Source organism: Mus caroli, chromosome 13 (genome assembly GCF_900094665.2).
Source record: "Mus caroli chromosome 13, CAROLI_EIJ_v1.1, whole genome shotgun sequence".
Lineage (NCBI taxonomy): Eukaryota > Metazoa > Chordata > Mammalia > Rodentia > Muridae > Mus > Mus caroli.
This window is the reverse complement of record NC_034582.1, coordinates 9,009,087-9,027,833: the sequence shown is the minus strand read 5'-3', so window position 1 is coordinate 9,027,833 and position 18,747 is coordinate 9,009,087. Positions and strand designations below refer to the sequence as shown.

Sequence of the window (18,747 nt, the reverse complement as noted above, 5' to 3'; positions counted from 1 at the left end):
AATCATAGAATACTGTTCCTACCTTTTGATTGAATGGTATTAGGTCCACATTATCAGTACAGACTCTGGTGGTCCGCTCAGGCTCTACACGCCTTGAGCTTAGAATAGAATAGCAAGCTCTGGCTGAGTCTCAGACCCCATTCGTTTTCATGCTTTAGGAAACACCTGTCCTTACCACCTAGTGTGCCGCTGCATGCAAAGTCCTCAGCACACACAGCCAACAGCTGCCATTATGACTGCAAGGAGAGTCCCCTTCAGACTATGCAGAAGTCTATTTTCCCCCAATCCATAAATTATAATCACAGTCTCATAAGAAGCACTTGATAAGGAGGAGGGGGGAAAAACAAAGAAACAAAAGATTGCAGAAACATGTATTTTAATTCATGGTTCTGACTCCAGTGGTTACAACAGCAAATTATTTGGAATTCTGCTCAGAAAACTCAAAGGTGCACCTGTAGATGTCATTTCAAATAAAGGACACGTGGATTTATGTACTTGGTTTGGACCAAGGAGTTTCCGTGACAGTATGTATCTGGTCTGAGCCTTTTGGTGACTAGCTAAGGGCTCCTGCAGGAACTTCAGTCTGCAAACTGCTGAGAAGCCTGCTGGGAAGTGTTTTCAGGTGTCTAGCTGAAAGCAGTGCTGAGAAAGACCAGCACAGTTGTCCCTCCTTACACATGGTGGCACCTAGGCAGGGTCGAGAGACACAGCACAGCATTTCATACACAAAATACAGGGGCCAACATCTGACTTGGCAAGTTTCAAAATTGATTATCTTGTTGTTTGGCTGATCCTCCACATAATCCAAAACAAGAGGAGTACTGAGCATGGACCATTTTAGTATGTAAAATCTGTCTAACATGGATGCCACTAAAGGAAAATACAGGCCACCAATGAAAATACTTCCTCTTCACATTGTTATGGCACCAGGTACAATCGTTTTAGTCAGGCTTGCTGTCAAGTGCTAGATTTTTACAGCAGGTGATGAGACACAGACAAACAGCAAGTGTTTTGTCACTCAGCCAACAAGCAATCTCACAATGTAAGCAGTGCTTGAATTTCCCCCAAGCACTGATGACAGAACTGGCAGACAGCCTCCTACAGATTCATCATCAAGGTCACCAAACAGTCCCACAGTCTCCACAGTCCTCAGATGTCATGGTGATGTCGCTATGCACACACCAACACACCCTAATGTATTTAAAAGTTAATCCAATGAGTACCAACTTCAGAATACTTCCCTTACTGAAGGAATTCATTCTAACAACCATTTCTTTCAACTTCCTAGAACACACTGTACTACTGTGTGTCCTAAGCTTGGAACAAATCATAGTTAAGAAAAATTCAGCAAGTGGAAATGAAGATCCCCCCCCCCTTAAGCAAATAGTTTAAATAACAGCATCTAACTGCAGTGGTGATAAGTGACATTTCCAAACAATCTCCACATTTAAAATAAAAATAGACAAAGTGCAAAATTTCCACCTTTCCTTACATTCTAAATGGGCACTACAGAACCCGCTGGTATACAGGGCAAGGTCACTGGCATTCACTTGGTGGGCTTTTTATCTTAGAGTGGCCCGTTCCCATCACATGGCAATACTTGCATCTCTTTAAAAAATAAAAAGCAAAGAAAAAAAGAAAACTTCAAGCCAAAAAAGAGTAATCAACCGACAAAACTCACTACTATCAACAAAACATTAAGTTTATAAAGATTAGAAATGAGGAGCAGAAATAGCCATAGAGGCCTCAGGTCTCATCACACCTCTGTAGTGGAAGACTAGGCATTCAGAGGGGAATGAGCCAATTTAATAATCTGGCCTACACCATGAAGTTACAAGGAACACAGTAAAGACTTTGGCAGATAGGATGTGGATTTAAGAGCACTTACTGTTTACTCCAGAAAGACAGAATCTAAGGAGAAGCGAGATTTTTGGACTCGCATAGATAAAAACCTTTCAAGTAATCCCATTATACACTGCCACCTTTAAAAGAACCAAGATTTAAAATATTTAAAGATTTTAAATCCCAGGTTTAGAACATGGCAGTTTAGGGCCTTCAAGTCCTCCACTGTCTTGAGTCGCCAAGGATGGCTGATCCGGGATGAACTGAAGATGGAGGGCCAGGGAGGAAGTGAAGCCGTGCTGAAGCAGCTCACCAGACAGTCGCACACAAGAGGTAGAGGATTGCATAGATTGTGTTCAAAATCAAATATTGAAAATGCTTACTTTAAAACAGCAAAATTTGTGTGTAATCCAATTAGCATTATAAACCCATAGGATCCCATTCAAATTTTGTGAAGAAGAAAAATCCATTAAATAAATAGGGCTTTTCATAAAATAACTGGAAATGTCTATAATTAGAAGAGGAACAAAGAGAAAAGCCAGAAGGGGAGCTGTAGGCTTTAGGTAAAGGACACTCTACTCTTGAGCCAGCCTGGGGTACACAGGCCAAGTGAGCACGGGAGGGCACTTACCCACCTTCACCAAGGCAGGTCCCTTTAGGCCAAAACCACAGCAGCAACAGCAACTAAACATCGTAACAGGGTTGAAGCCCTGGGAAGTCATCCAAACCTCTCACTAGTCACTGAAAGGCCTATTCATTATAGTGACAGCCCTGCATTACAGAGGATGACACACAGTGTTAGGCAAGTCTAAAACACTAACTACACCATCTATAGATTTCTGTCACTGGGACCAGCTCTAGGCAGCGCTGGTTCCCTGGTTCTTTTTTTTCTACAACAGACTGAATAGTCTTCTCAGGATAGACACAGTCATTTAAAGTTTGACAACTAGGAATGCAGGGTAATACAATACAAACAAAATGTGAAACAAACATGGCATTAGTATAACTTACAATTTTAAAGGATATACTTCATTTATAAATATCTCTAATTGATATTCTATTAAGGATCATAAATATTCAAGTGGACATTTGAATTTTCTCTTAAAGAGTTCAGAATTCTTGAAGTCTTAGACACGTAGTCTCTTTGCCCAGTGTCCAAGGCTAAAAGGCTTCATACAGTCCGCTATGTCTATGAAGACATAGAACAGTCTTCATTACCTCCTGTGCTGCAACAACGCTTTAAAGTTCTGTAATTCTCTTATGCTTGTAGAAAGTCTATAGGAGGAAAACAAGTGCATATTAGAACATACAGAGGGCATGCTGTACACAGACTTCAAATAGCCAATACTGCTTCCTTGAGCTAAGCAAAGAATCTAAAAGAACCAAAACACTGAATGCTGACAATTCCATTTAAAAGAGAAATGCTGTGACTCCTACCAAAGCTGACAAGTCATGGAGCTGTGGACCTTTGGGCATGCTTAAAAGGGCAACAGAAACCATTCTGTCTTCACACTGAGACCATCCATGAGAGGCAGGTGTGTGGTACATACACACCTTTGACGACAGCACTAATAAGGCAGACGCAGACAGATCTCTTGAGTTTGGGGCCAGCCTGGTCAACAAAGTAAGTTACAGGACTTGCCAGGGTTACACAGAGAAACACTGTCTTGAAAAATGAAACAACCACAAAAAGCCTATAGATGAACTATGGACACAGTGCCACTGTCTACACTGTCCCTCCCACTCCCAGTACCCATCTATACTTATGGCATTGTACAAGTAATTACTGGCTCAGCGAATAAATAAAGAGCTCAAACACAGAAATCAAACCCTGGGATGGGAAGAATGGGAACCTACAAGTTCCCTTCTCTTATGAACTCAGGGTTAACCTAACGAACCTAGTATTTCTTCTACAGCCTAGCGATAGTGTCCATCTGTCAAGTATACATACTTGTCTTAGTCAGGGTTTCTATTCCTGCACAAACATCATGACCAAGAAGCAAGTTGGGGAGGAAAGGGTTTATTCGGCTTACACTTCCATACTGCTGTTCATCACCAAAGGAAGTCAGGACTGGAACTCAAGCAGGTCAGAAAGCAGGAGCCGATGCAGAGGCCATGGAGGGATGTTCTTTACTGGCTTGCTTCCTCTGGCTTGCTCAGCCTACTCTCTTATAGAACCCAAGACTACCAGCCCAGGGATGATCCCACCCACAAGGGGCCTTTCCCCCTTGATCACTAATTGAGAAAATGCCTTACAGTTGGATCTCATGGAGGCATTTCCTCAACTGAAGCTCCTTTCTCTGTGATAACTCCAGCTGTGTCAAGTTGACACAAAAATAGCCAGTACAATACTTAACAAACTCAAAGAACATAACAAAAGTTAGCTACAGCTTAGCTTTTACATCTTTAGGTAAAATTAGGATCAAATCTTTTTTCCAGAATCCCCCATGTCTCAATGGGTTCTGGGCGTGGAGTCAAGGTTTGCCGAGCTGAACTGCTGGCAAGGAGCAGGCCAGGATCCCAGGACTCTAGGACTTGCTTCCTGTCCAGCGCCCCTTGGAGGGAGAATGGGCTCTAGACACAGGGCTGAAGCTAAAAGGGAGCATTTATGAAAGCCAATGGCATTTTAATGAAATATTCAATTAAAATTTTCCTTTCTCAATTTAATTTTGTTTGTGCTTAAACTATTTGTTATTTAACATCTTTTTCATTTCAAATAATCTACGTTTCACCTCGCCTCTTCCTTATTATTTTTTCAGACCTCAAAAAATGCATAAACTGATATTTCCTGAATTATAAAAATGGATCCTATCTACCTTGTGGTTTGTATCTCAATTAGCACAGACATCTTTAAATACAGACAAGAGCTGGGCTAGCAGTCAGTTCACCCTAGGGCTTGGGGTAGGCAGGGTCAGTGAGGTGGTCAGATTCCACTAGAACAAAACCCTGCCTAGACAAAACTAAGCACATGGAGGAACTAGGTGAAGGCTTTGGCATTACACTGGGGCATATCTAAATTATCTTTACATGATTGCTCTCCTTTGAACTTAAAAATCGCACTCATAAAACATACATATTAGTCTCTGTCATTTGGTCCTGTTTTTTTTTTTTAAAGATTTATTTACTATTATATCTAAGTACACTATAGCTGTCTTCAGACACACCAGAAGATGGCATCAGATCTCATTACAGATGGGTGTGAGACACCATGTGGTTGCTGGGATTTGAACTCAGGACCTTTGGAAGAGCAGTCAGTGCTCTTAACCACTGAGCCATCTCTCCAGCCCTGGTCCTGTTTTAAAAATAAACTTTCCCCTGTGATTTGACTTATTTTGTTCTACTGTTACAACACAGAATATTATTTTCTATGATTCTTTTCCTTCTGCTTTATATCCCAACACTGCATATATTTCTGTAGATAAATTCAAATTACTTAAAAAACATTTCTGATAATTATATATATGTATATGTATGTGTGTATATACATACACACACACACACACACTAGAAGGCTATTTCCCTCATGAAATTGAGAAAGAAAATTGAAAAGTACCGTAGCTGCAAACTCTCAGGTCTTCCTGGGACTGATGGAGAACTTGCCTGTCAGCCTGGAGGCCACACTGAACAATGGATTTAAGGTGTTTGTTTGAAACAAGGTCCTTACTACATGGGCCATGATAGCTAGCCTTGAACTCATGGTCTGTCTGCCTCAGCTTCTCAGTGCTGCGGTTATGAGTGTGTGCCACCACAGCCAGCATTTATCTGTCAGCAAACCAAACCAAGGCACCTTTGGGGGAAAGATCATCTTTGCAGTATGTTGAAACCTGGAGGGAATCAGGTCTTAGCTTACCTTCCAAAAGCATTTAAAAGAGCAACAATTTCCTGCCGAGTGAGCTGGAAGCCTTTAGACGGGCTGTTCTCCGGAAGGTTTTGGATTTCCTTTTCAGAGAATAGTATCTTCAAGGCAGTTCCTAAACCCTGAGTCTGAAGAAAATAGTCGCAAATTTACAGTTAACTTTACACAATAGCTACAGGGAGGACACTGAAACCTGTATGAGGGAGCTAGAGAGACAGCCAGCAGCTGGGAATGCCGCAGCTCTTCATCCAGGGGCTCAGAACCACCTCTAACCCCAGCTCCAGGAAATCTGACACCCTCGACTGCCTCGGTGGACACATACATACCCTAAATAAAAACAATCTGTTTTTAAAATCCACGAAGGGAGCTTTACAACCCAGTGCTGGACTATTCGGGAAGCAGTATTTACGCCCTCACAGATCACATCACACAGGCACAACACTTCTCAGAACCTAAGCAACCTGGTGCCTGGTGAACACGCTTCTGTCCCAGATTACTAAAAGGCCCGTTTTCTTCATCAGAGCCACAGAATTTGACTTGTACTCTCGAAAGCACTACTTCTTATGTCGTCCTGGGGCTGTGTCAGCAGCAGCATCTTTGTAAGAAAACGTGAGAGCCAGGCGGCGGCAGCAGTGCGCACCTTTAATCCCAGCAATCCAGAGGCGGGCGGATTTCTGAGTTCAGGGCCAGCCTGGTCTACAGAGTGAGTTCCAGGACAGCCAGGGCTACACAGAGAATGCACCACCACCACCACCACCACCACCACCACCACCACCAAAAGAAGAAGAGGGAAAAAAAAAAAGAATAAAAAAATTGCACACACACCTGCAATTTCCCCCACAGTCTGCATTTATCGCACCCAACACAGTCCATGATTCGGGAGATGTTCTTGAAATGTAACCGGAATTCTTCCTGGTGTGCAAAAAATATCTGAATTAGACTTTTGAAATTAAGATACATTTGGTCAAATTACACATATAAAATAAATGTTTAAGGTTTACAAGTGACTATTGCTTTTCAGTCGTTAAAAGGACCTGAATTTGTGTAGTACAACGCAGTACATTAAACAGCAGACATTAGTAGAGATGAAGATTCATGTTGCACATTACTTCAGCACATTTTACTGAGACGGCGCTTTAATGAAGGGCTGGAAGCTAACAGTGAGAGGCCTTTACTTGTGAGAACTGATCTGTCGCTTACATTGAGTAGCTTCGAAAATCTAGCTTGTCAGGGTGATTCCTCACAGCAACAGGAAAAGTTACTAAAGTGAAACCTAAGTTAGAACACTGGCCCCAGGACAGACGCCGCTGTAAATTCATCATGCCACACTGTGCCACTGGCTCTCAATTTATACCAAAATCTAAGTTAACTAACATTATGATGTAGAGCAACTGCAAGTGTGGATGAATTGAGATGTGGTTCCCACGCTACCCTCAATTACCTTTAATGACTTGGCCCCCTTTTTGTCACCTGCAAACATGGATTTCTCATCGAAGTGCATAGGAAAGGACCTGATGAAAGGACAAGACTATTAGTAAGTTACCAATGAGAAACCCAAGTCCTAGTCTCAAGAGTTCTGTAGCCCTACAAATAGTTAAAATATGTTATTATTTATAATGTAGGAGGGTAACAGTTCACATATACACTAATAGAGAAAACTACATATGACTTTGTAATTTATAAGACTAACTATCTTTTTCTTATTATTATTTTATTCATTTAAACCCAAATGTTGTCCCTCCTCCTGTCCCCCCATCACAGAGTTCTTACCCTCCATCTCCCCTTCCTTTCACCTCTGAAAAAGAGTACCCCACTCCCCACTCCCAGGGCATCCCTGCTCCCTGAAACAACAAGTCTTAACAGGATTGGGTAGGTGTATCTTCTCCCACTGAGGCCAAACAAGGCAGTCCTCTGCTACACATGGGCTGGGTGCAAACCAGCCCGTGCATGCTCTTTGATTGGTGACTCAGTCTCTGGGAGCTCCCAAGGGTCTAGGTTAGTTGACACTGTTAGTCTTCCTAGGGGATTGTCATTCTAAGACTGTATTATCTTAAGGATGCAGTATCTTAAGGAAATTAGTAAAATTATTTAAAAGTGAAAAACAATCTCCAAGTATGCCAGCACTCAATATTCTTGTACACCTTAGTATGTAGTTTACTTTAGGCTTCCCCATCTGCCTTCTCCTTCATGTTAACAACCAATGAATGTGTTTTACAGGATAAGGAAGCTTTAAAAGGTTGTTTTGGAAGGGAGCTATCACTGCTGTGATGTGGATATGCTTGGCCCAGGGAGTAGCACCATTAAGAGGTATGGCCTTGTTGGAGTAGGTGTGGCTTTGTTAGAGGAAGTGTGTCACGGTGGGAGTGGGCTTTGAGACCCTACTCCTAGTCACTGGAGTCAATGTTCTAGTGGCCACAAGAGAACTCTCCAGGGCCTCTTGCACCATGCCTGCCCAGATGCTGCCATGCTCCCGCCTTGATGATAATGGACTGAACCTCTGAACCTGTAAGCCAGCCCCAGTGAAATGTTGTCCTTTATAAGATTTGCCTTGGTCATGGTGTCTGTTTACAGCAGAAAACCTTAAGACAACTACTTTTATGTTTGCTGTACTGCTTATACTTACGACACTATGCAACTTTCAGCAGTAACAGAAATACCACCATTGTTGGGGCATTTGATGCTACATAAAATCTTAAATTCTTTAGTAAAACATACACAGCCTGTCTTCCAGTGTAAATGCTTCTGCAGCCAGGCTTCAGAGCAGCTTGGTGTTCAGCATCTGGAAGACCACTGTGCTACTATTGCTCCTGTGTCTCTCTTCTAACCTCTAGTCAAGTCTTTATCACCCCTCGCTCCACGTCAGCTGAGCAGTGGAGGATTCCAAGACACTAAAAGCCAGGCCTTACTTTGTATCCTGGAAGATGCTGAGCAGAAGGGTCTTGGTGTCAGCGTCATCTTCCAAGTTGCCGGTATAAAGATCAACAATCGAGCGCTCAAAGTAAGGGGCCACCTTTGACAAAGCACGAAGCTCTATCAAGTATAAAAAGTACAGGTTCTTTAGCCTTCTTGGACCTTCCCCCTTTGTTTCCACAGGGTCAAAGCGGCGTTTAAACTCCTTGATGTTTGGTCCCCAACTAGGTTTACCCCAGGTTTCTGAAAAGAAAAAGAAGCACGCCACCGTTTAGCATGGCACGTTTGCTTTGGCTCTGTAGAGTGTGTTTTACTTTCCAACACTTTTTATGACACCTAAAAAATAAAACATCTCCATTTACGAAATCTGATTACCTTCCAGAAGATAGTTAGCACACAGATGTAAATTGATGCTGGCATGGAGTCCTGATATAAGCTTATAGAAGACTCTTTTCTCAAGACACAAACCTATTCAGAAAAAAACAGGAAAAAAGAACCCGTATCCATTAGATAAAAAAAATATCAAATCACAAACAGTTAGTACATGGGTTTCAGGTTAATATTCAAGGACACTGTTATGGCTGAAATGTGCAGTGTCCCTGCGGGCTTAGGTCTGGGGTGCTTGTTGGGGCCTAGCTAGAGGAAATACAGCAGGGGTAGGGGACAGGGTCTGGGAGTGGGCAATAGCATACACATCAGCTTCCTGTGACTCTCCGCTCCTGTCTTCAGTACAGTGTCCTCTGCCACACATTCCCTCTGTCATGACCTGCTCACAGGCTCAGGGCCAAGTCACCATGGAGTGAACCCTCTCAAACTCTGAGCAGCATAAATTGTTCTGTATATAAAATCTTTGTCAGCTATGTTGGTCCCTTGACATAAAAGTAACTAACACAGATAATAAAAACAAATCAGGAGATAACTCTATAGGCAATTAGATGAAGATTTTTGACTAGAAAACACGAAGATTGTTTCAGAATAGACTTAACTGAATACAATGAAAACTTAACATAGAACAAGACAGAAAAGCCTGGCCCCTGAAGGTGGCCCAAACACTGGATGCAGCTGTGTAGCTCGTAGGCTACCAGAACGCAATTGCACAGGTTGTAGTCTAGACTACGAATGCACTATGCACAACTACCAGGAGGAAGTGACTGCTTTGCCTCATCGATCCCTTTGTCGTCTTATGCCTTCCCTCTGTGTTCTTTGAATCTACTCTGTGGTGGGAAAGAAGGGCCTTTATGGGCTCTTGCCTTGGGATGAGCTAATTCCCTCTGTTGACATACTACTCTACTTACAGAGAAATAAAACCTAGAAAACAGACTCCCAGAATTTTAACGCTTAAAAAAAAATCGAGTATAACACAAGCCTCACCATATGGAATTCATGGATGTGATACAAAGTCACTACATGTAGCTTCCTTAACACACACAGGCTTCTGCTCAAAATTTATGGCAAATACCCACATAATCCCATAATCCTTCCCTTCTGCTGCTACTTCATAAGACTTTCTTTCTTTCTTCTTTCATTTATTTGTTTATTATTTATTTATTTATTTATTTATTTATTTATTTTTGGTTTTTTGAGACAGGGTTTCTCTGTGTAGCCCTGGCTGTCCTGGAACTCACTTTGTAGACCAGGCTGGCCTCGAACTCAGAAATCCACCTGCCTCTGCCTCCCAAGTGCTGGGATTAAAGGCGTGCGCCAAGATTTTCTTTTCTAGTAATATACATTATAAGTGCACTTAGTGATACCAAATAGTAAACTTGAAAATGGCTAAGACAGGCCTGGAGTGAGGCTCAGTAGCCAAGAATACGCTTAGCATGCACACAACCCTGAGGTCAACTCCCAACACCAACGTAAATAAATAAATAAATAAATAAACCCCCAAGGCTAGTATGATAATTCACATGAAGAAAGGAAAATTTTGAATGAATATTCTTTATAGAAAATTTAAAAGTAAGTGAAATGCAGAACAATAAATTTAAATTATGATGTACCTTACGTATATGAATGTTTGTTTGCATGTATATATGAGGACCATGTGCATGCGTGATCCCTGCTGAAGTCAGAAGAGGGCACTGGACCCCAAGGACCTAGAGTTACAGATGTTTGTGAGCTGCCATATGGGTGACAGGAACCAAACTCAGGCCCTTTGCAAATGCAGCTAGTATTTAAGAATCGTTAGATGAAGCTTTTCTTTACCACCAAACAGGTGTTGTTTGCTTTTTAACATCCTTCCTACTGGGAAAATGTAAACATTGGGGCACAGTCTCATTTGTGTGCTGGAAAATTCTAACATAAGAGGATCTATATGGCTTACTGTTGGATCTTATCAAGGGCTCTCAGACTATTAGTTTACTCCTTACCACAGATGGCTCTGAAACAAACATCCTCAAACTAGGAAAAACAATTCTTTTGAGATCTCATTCTCTAATTCAAAGTGCTATAGAGACCAAAATATAGAGATTAAATTTTACTTTGTAGCTTTCTCCAAAAAGCATATGCAATTTAAAATGTTTATAACAAGGACTACAAATAAAAAGATTTACTAAAATATTAAGTACTAACTTCAAGGAAATTTTCCTTCAATACATAATCAAGCAATTGGTCACATTTGAGGTTCAATTTCTATTTCTTCCAACCTACCTGTATAAGCAGTGCTTCTGTCTTACAAAATGGCCAAAGTCTAGAGAAGGAACAGCAAGTAAAGCCAAGTTCATGAACATTCACAGGCCTAAAAACCAAAGCCTGGGAAACTAAGAAGAGTTCCTTTCTGCAAAGCTCACCCAGCTCATAAGCTGGAATCGAGCAGGCACCGTAAGGAAGGTGGAGCAGGAATACAAATTCTGTGACCTGGGTGATCTCAAGCAAAATACTGACATCAAAGACATGCTGATGGACTGCCCCACACAGACATGCAACACTAACAGGAAATGCTGCAGACCTTCTGGCCCAGCTTGGGGCCAAAAAGGTTGGGCTTTGTCTACAAGAGCAGACAAAAGCTTTCACCTCTTGCTCTGAAATAACACACAAAAGACACCCTACAAAGCCAATTCCACCAACTTCTAATTCTAAATTAGACTACCCAATTTAGGAAGATCTCTTTTAGATTTAATGGCACTCAAATTATTTTCAACAATGGATTTAGGGGAGACTGAATATATGTACACATGTCTCTCATAAGAGGGTTAAATTTACTAGTGCACAGAAGCGGTCTGCCTTTGACTGTCAATTGGCTGTTTTCAAGAACTCTTCCTGGTGTGATCTCTACCAACAGTGTAGGTAGCAGCACAACTGTTGTCACCCTCCAGCTCCAGAAGACAAAGTCACCTCAGAAAAGGCTGCGCCAGGCGCTCTCTGGAACCACATTCAGGGACCCCAGGCAGCAGAGCACTGATGGAGCAGTTGACGCACAGTGCCTAAGGTCAAACACTGCCAGGGACTCCATCCTCTCCGCATCATCAACATTCAACTCTCTTACTACCTCTCTGAGTCTCAGGCAGAAGTGTCCAGATTGTGACCCGTGTGTAACATGCATCCAGGAGTATTGATAAATGCAATCCAGAACATTTGTAAACCCCAGTATCATATCACAGTGTCAAAATGTCGGACACCCCTGATCTTAATTACTTTCCACAATGTTCATCTTTAGAGTAGACTTATTAAGTTATGCCATCTTTTACTAAAAGTATTTTCCAACACAATTCATAAAAGCATTCATATGTTTACTTTATAATATATATATGTGTGTGTGTGTATATATATATATATACACACATATACATACATAGTTGACTAAGAACCAACAAATTATGTTCAAAAGAAAAAAAACAGCCAATTAACAACCAATGGAATTGACTACTTAGAGTTTAATACTGCTGGAAGCTTAGGGCTATGAAACAATAATTTCTCTCTCTCATTCAGCTTGCTAATCCTCCACTAACAGTATAGCATGATTTCAAAAGCATCCTATTCCCAGTTACTAGCCAAAGCTGTTAACTCCTAGAACATTTAGCTTTTAGCCTATAGTCTTTATATCTCTGATACAGAAAACATGAAGAATGAGAAGTGCACTGCACACTACACATGCATACATGTGCCATGGGCAAACATGTTACAGACTTCTGAATCTAATTTACCTTGTCCTGTTTTACATATCACACGTGGTTCCTTACTAAGGGAAAGAGCTCTAAAAAGTAGACGTGTTTACTAGTTACTAGTTACTGTGGATAAGACAGATAAGCCTGATGAGTCACTTAGGAATACCTAGTGGCCCTTCCAGCCTGTGTATTCATCTGGTACTGATTTTTTGGCTCCCCAGTAGCCTCAAGATTTTCACATAGTTTTATCACAAATGAAACAGTGGTATTTTCTTTCAAATATTATTAAGTATCAGTTGTGTAGATAATCAACCACAGATATAAAGTTTACCTTCTAGCCACGTATAGAATGATTCTCCTTAAAAAAACAAAAACAAAAATTTGGTTAAAATATTGTAAATATTCATGTATAAACAATAAGTCAGATCATTTGAGGACTACCTCGAGAAATGTCTACTTTAGACTAAATAGTAAAATGGGCAGATATGTCTAGAAAAACCCACTGATAATTTAAATAGTTGTGGAGAGTTTTCTTAGAGATGTTTTGGTTGTTAAAATATATAAAACAATGCAGTATAAATACTAAAATATATCTTATTCACTGAAGGCTTAAATTCAAAAGCATAGGCACAAACAATAAATCTGTCTGAGGCAATAAGCACAGTATTTAATTATACCAGTAAACCACGAATATAAAAATTAAATTATAATTACTCAATTTTTCTTAAGCCAATAAAGGAAGGTGTGTTTCCTCAACTAGCTAAGACTAAATTTCAAAGGATAATTTTCAATGTAATGCTTAGAGTGGCTGTGAGTCCTGTGTGTGGGACCTAAGACTGAGAAGGACTGAGAGGACGGGGATAAGGAACACATCTGCTGCAGCAGTCCGTTCCACTGCACACATGAAGACCAGAGTTAGCAACAATGCCTGTGTCCTTATAAACCGCTGAGAGTTTAAGTGCCTTTGCCACAAAAAGAAGCGAAGTATACAAACTGATATAGCATTGATCTTGTTTAGTCACACCCCATGACACAAGCTTCAAAACACTGCTGATAAATGGACATACTTTTGTCATTAAGAGAGAATTCTTCCTGGCTCGATAATGCTCTTTTGAGTTAGGGAAGTGCTGCTGCACTTTCTGAGAGAATGGCAGAATCCTTGGCTCACAGAGATGCTGCCCAGTCTCTGGGATGAACCTTGAGAGTTGTTCTGCATCCTGAGTGCCACTGCACCTCACCCCAAAACACCACAGGCAGCTTTCTGCAGCCATCTGTTCCTCCTACTGGCTAAGGGCTGTTACTATCACACTTCCTCAACTGGCAGCTCCTCAAAGCTTCCATGTGGCCTCTTAACCCATCCGTTTAGATGAGTCCAGTCCTTCCCACTGCAAACGAGTCACCCAGGACAGACTTTTGCTCAGATCCTAGGCTTCTGCTATCCCAGCAAGCCAGCACTAGCTAATTCTACTCATCTAAACTTGCCCCCTTAATTCAGAGTTCATCTTAAAGCCCACTTCTTTAAGAAGTTTCTCATCATCAGCTCATGCATGATGGGGCTTTGTTTCACCCTTACTGAGTTACACCTGCTGGTGGGCTGTGTGTCTGGGCTTCTGTGTGTCTGTGGCGTCGGCTGTGTATTGCATTTGTCTTCCTCTGTGCGCCCTTGGCTGACAGAGGGAACGTGTGCAGTTTATACACCCTCAGTCTGTATAGTGCCACTGAACACAGGTAAGGGGAAACCGACTGGAATAACTGTCTGGCTGTTTCATAGCCAAATGCTGGAAAACAGTCTTTATAAAATTAAGCACATTATTGAAAACTGAAAATGTAACTTTCAAAGTCAGTAAGAAAATAAAGAAGTCACAAATTATCTAATAAAAGTAACTTTGCTACATCTTCTCAGAATCTTCATGTAGATTAAAATAAAAATACTGTCCATGCCGGGCGGTGGTTGCGCATGCCTTCAATCCCAGCACTTGGGAGGCAGAGGCAGGCGAATTTCTGAGTTCGAGGCCAGCCTGGTCTACAAAGTGAGTTCCAGGACAGCCAGGACTACACAGAGAAACTCTGTCTCGGGGGGGTGGGGGGGACAACCAAAACCCAAAAAACTATCCATTGTGTCTGTGGGTGGGAGGAGAGGTTCTTGCATGCCTAGCAAATGTGTGGAAGTCACAGGACAATTAAAGGGAATCAACTCTCTTCTTCCATCTTCTGGGTCCTCAAGATCAAACTTGGGCCAGCCAGCTTGGCAGCAAGCGTCTTTATCACCAACATTCAAGATTTCATTAACAGAAAACGGGAAACTCGGAAAGGAAAGTGGACCTACTTTATAATCATTTAGGTTAAATGGTCTCATGCTTTTTTTTAAAAACATAAAACAATTTTATATTTAAAAATCTTATTTATTACCATTCATTTCTGAAAAAATAGATTAAATCATCTGCTTTAAAAAAGAAAGGAAGAAAAAAAGAAAAAGAAAGAAGAAAAACACCAAATATTTAATAGTAAAAAGATTTCTTCCATGGTTGTGATAGTTTGTATATTTTCAGACCAGGGAGTGGCACCATCTGGAGGTGTGGCCTTGTTGGAATAGGTGTGTCACTGTGGGTGTGGGCTTAAAACTCTCATCCTAGTTGCCTGGAAGTCAGTCTTCCACTAGCAGCCTTTGGATGAGGATGTAGAACTCTCAGCTCTGCCTGCGCCATGCCTACCTGGATGCTGTCATGCCCCCACCTTGATGATAATGGACTGAACCTCTGAACCTATAAGCCAGCCCCAATTAAATGTTATTTTTTAATAAGATTTGCCTTGGTCATGGTGTCTGTTCACAGCAGTAAAACCCTAACTAAGACAATGGTTAAAGTAAACACAAGAGTTTCAACTCACCATCATCTTCCCCTAAAAGAAAAAAGAGAAAGACATGATAAGATGTCTTACCCAACTCAGATTCCAGCCCTGCTAATTAATGCAACACTAATCCTCACTGTTAAACTGTTTACTGTATCGTTAACTCTGATCACTATTGCAAGCATCCTGCAAATAAGGTTCTTAACAAAAACACAGGCCTAAGAGTGCAAGACTTTCACATTCTACAAAAGCAACAGATGGAGGAGGTGGGGAGAGGGGAAAGAAACTGAGAAGGGAGAAGGAACTGGACCTGGTAACACAGGTCATAATCCCAGATACTTGGGATGCTGAAGGCAGGACCTTCGCTGAGTTCAAGGCCTGTCTGACCGAGTTTTAGGCTCGGATGGCAGCTCAGTGAGATTTCGGAGCTGGAGTGTAGCTATGCTAAAATGGGAATGTGCACAAGGCCTGGGATTTCCATCTTCAGCACATTAAAAATCAGGAAGCAACAGAGGCAGCTAAGTTCAGTACTTATCAGATATAGAAAATATCCTTCAGTCCCTACCCAGCACCTGTGTGGACAGCACAGTTGCTGTGCTGGGTGCTCTTCTAGAGGATTATTCTTTTGCCCAGATGGCCTGAATGAGAGCAAGGACATCCTCCTGGGGAGGGAGAGGGCTCAAGGCTGAGCTGCCTTCACTGTTGTTCTGCCTGTTGCCTTTGTCTGACAGAGTCTGACAGCACAGTTTATTTCTCAGAAAAAGGTTCTGTGGCTTACAACCTTTCCTAAAACAGAGGCCTAGAGATGACACTGCTTCAGGAATAGAGTGGACAAAACTTTATCCCGAGCAGGCAGAGCCCTTCATGTCAGTCGAGAACCCACCAATATCATCAGCCAGAGGGGCAGGCTTCCTTGAGCAGCAGCAGAGCTGTGCCTACTCTCACTGCCTGGGCCTGCCTTTAAAAGTTTGTCCCAGCTTTTTTCTTCCATCTTTTCTTTGTTGATTTTTTCCCCTCTTCCTCTGTCCAGCAGTTTCTTGTCTAATTTATGGTAAATGGAAACAGTGTTTCTTTGTATCTGGCATCTTTTGTTTAAAAATAAATTGTATTTTCTACTTTGAAACAAAGTAACCACAGGAAAGGTCAGAAGAAATGCCTTCCTTAACTGTAACGGGGGACAGAAGAGGCAGGGATGTCCTCTTGTCCTTTAGATAGCTTCTACAGTATCTCGATTTTTCTAACATTTTGTGTAATTAAGACATTGAAGTTGAAAAACCAAAGTTATGATGTAAAGGCAGCAAGAGACACAAAAAAAATAAGTTCATAATCTCAACCTTACCAGGCAGTTTCAGAATTAGCTTGGAGAATAGCATGTTGCCTAGATAGAGCCAGCATTTAAAAGCAATGCCTATGTTCAATTATTCCACATCTGGGCCTCGGGCCAGAAGGTTCAAATCTTCATAGGAATTTCCACTCTTTGTCTCAGTCCTGACCTGAACTCTGGACTGGGAAGTCAGCTACAGGGTCAGTCTTAGGTCTTTGCTATTCGGAGATGAGGATGACAATGTCCCCACTAACTACAACATGCTACAGCATCTGAACAGCATGGTGGCTACTATGTACCTGAAAGAGATGTTTTTAGAGGTGTGCCTGGGCACTACAACCTCAGTGTCACATGCTGTAGGCCAAGAGTTCTGCCTAAACATGAAAGTTCTTAGATGATGACAATGGCAGATGGCACTGCCACCACATTTTCATCAAGTGAACTAAACTTAAAAGGCAAAACTATAATTCAGGCTCACACTAACCACAGAAACACTTAATGACCAGCTGCTAACTGGCCACTTTGTGGAGCAGTGCAGGGGCTGGAGCAGTATGAGGGCAGCCAGACTGCCTGCATTCTCATCACCCTCTCTGTACAGAGCATGGTCCATAGGTAAGTACCCCAGGCAGCACAAAGAGTGTGTTTGATAGGGCTCTGGTGCAGCACAGCCCGTGTTGTGTGCTCACCTGGCTCCCAGGTAACCTGTGTGCACTATGAAGGAAGCTGTGATGAGCCCCTGGCTCTCCACCTTGGCTGCACTTAACCAACTAGGATATTGTTTCTCAGCCTGTGGGTCACGAGGTCTTTGGGGTTGAATGACCTTTCACAGGTATCACCTAAGACCATCAGAAAGTACAGCTATAACCATAGCAAATTTGCAGTTATGAAGTAGCAACAAAGATACTTTTATGGCTGGGGTCACCACAACATGAGGAACTCTATTAGAAGGTTCCAGCATTAGGAAGGCTGAGAGTCATTGAACGAGTGTTTACAAACATGGGGACAGGATCCTCACTCTCTGTAGGGCAGGACCTGGCCTCTAGAGCTTAAATTTCTCAAGAAATCTAGGGAATGCATAGACCACTCATATCACTAAAATTAAGCCAAATATAAAATTGTCACTTTGTTTTTCTTCAACTTGAAAAAGCATGGAATGCATGGAAAACCCACCTCTGCTGGGCGCCAAAGGATTTAAAGGACGATAAACAGATCGAGGCCTGAAAAAGAGCACAAAACTGAGCTGTAAAATGGTTTAACGTATGTGTGGTACCTTTTCCAACAGAAACAAGACCCGCCTCTCCCCTCTCCCACTCCAGCCCTCAATTACTTGAAGCAGTTTTCTTCATAGATGCTGTTCCACACCCTCCATGCTGAGGAGCCCTTGTAGCCAGTGTACCGTTCCGGGTTCAGCAGCAGGTCCACATACTGTGCAGCAGGAGACCGCTCATCTGTCAGGAGCAAATGGTAAGGCCACAGAACAATGCATTACTCTCCAACCTGAGAAGTTCCTGGGCCGAGTCCACTCCACCTCACACGGTTGGGTGGTTAGTCCCTGTGACCACACTTGACCCTGAGTTTGTAGAACTTGGACAAATTACTCAAGAGGGGAAAGAACAACTCCTTCCTTTCTTTGGTTCCTCAAAGTTCACTCAGTGAATGTAACATTCTCCACCTTAGTTATAACCATCCAGGAATAAAAAGAAATAACAGAATCAGATTTAACCACACAGGAGTAAAAAGAAATGAATCAGATTTATGCAATTTCTTTCTGTAATTTATCTCAACATAGACTCAAACACTATTTTTTGTTTGTTTGTTTTTTCGAGACAGGGTTTCTCCTTATAGCCCTGGCTGTCCTGGAACTCACT

At 41.9% G+C, this 18,747-nt stretch overlaps 1 protein-coding gene across 1 annotated transcript in view; it reads right to left on the bottom strand.

The window, feature by feature from the left end:
• Window positions 1-359: 359 nt before the first annotated feature.
• Window positions 360-18,747, bottom strand: part of Ero1b (endoplasmic reticulum oxidoreductase 1 beta) — a 43,216-nt gene continuing 24,828 nt past the window's right edge. The window contains exons 7-16 of the mRNA XM_021180082.2: window positions 18,207-18,327; window positions 18,050-18,096; window positions 15,595-15,606; window positions 13,040-13,066; window positions 8,984-9,076; window positions 8,605-8,851; window positions 7,140-7,209; window positions 6,524-6,610; window positions 5,693-5,826; window positions 360-3,117 (exon numbers count right to left, since the gene is read on the bottom strand). Of these exons, the coding sequence (XP_021035741.1) occupies window positions 3,057-3,117; window positions 5,693-5,826; window positions 6,524-6,610; window positions 7,140-7,209; window positions 8,605-8,851; window positions 8,984-9,076; window positions 13,040-13,066; window positions 15,595-15,606; window positions 18,050-18,096; window positions 18,207-18,327 (899 nt within the window). The 3' untranslated portion in view covers window positions 360-3,056. The remainder of the gene's footprint in view (window positions 3,118-5,692; window positions 5,827-6,523; window positions 6,611-7,139; window positions 7,210-8,604; window positions 8,852-8,983; window positions 9,077-13,039; window positions 13,067-15,594; window positions 15,607-18,049; window positions 18,097-18,206; window positions 18,328-18,747) is intronic.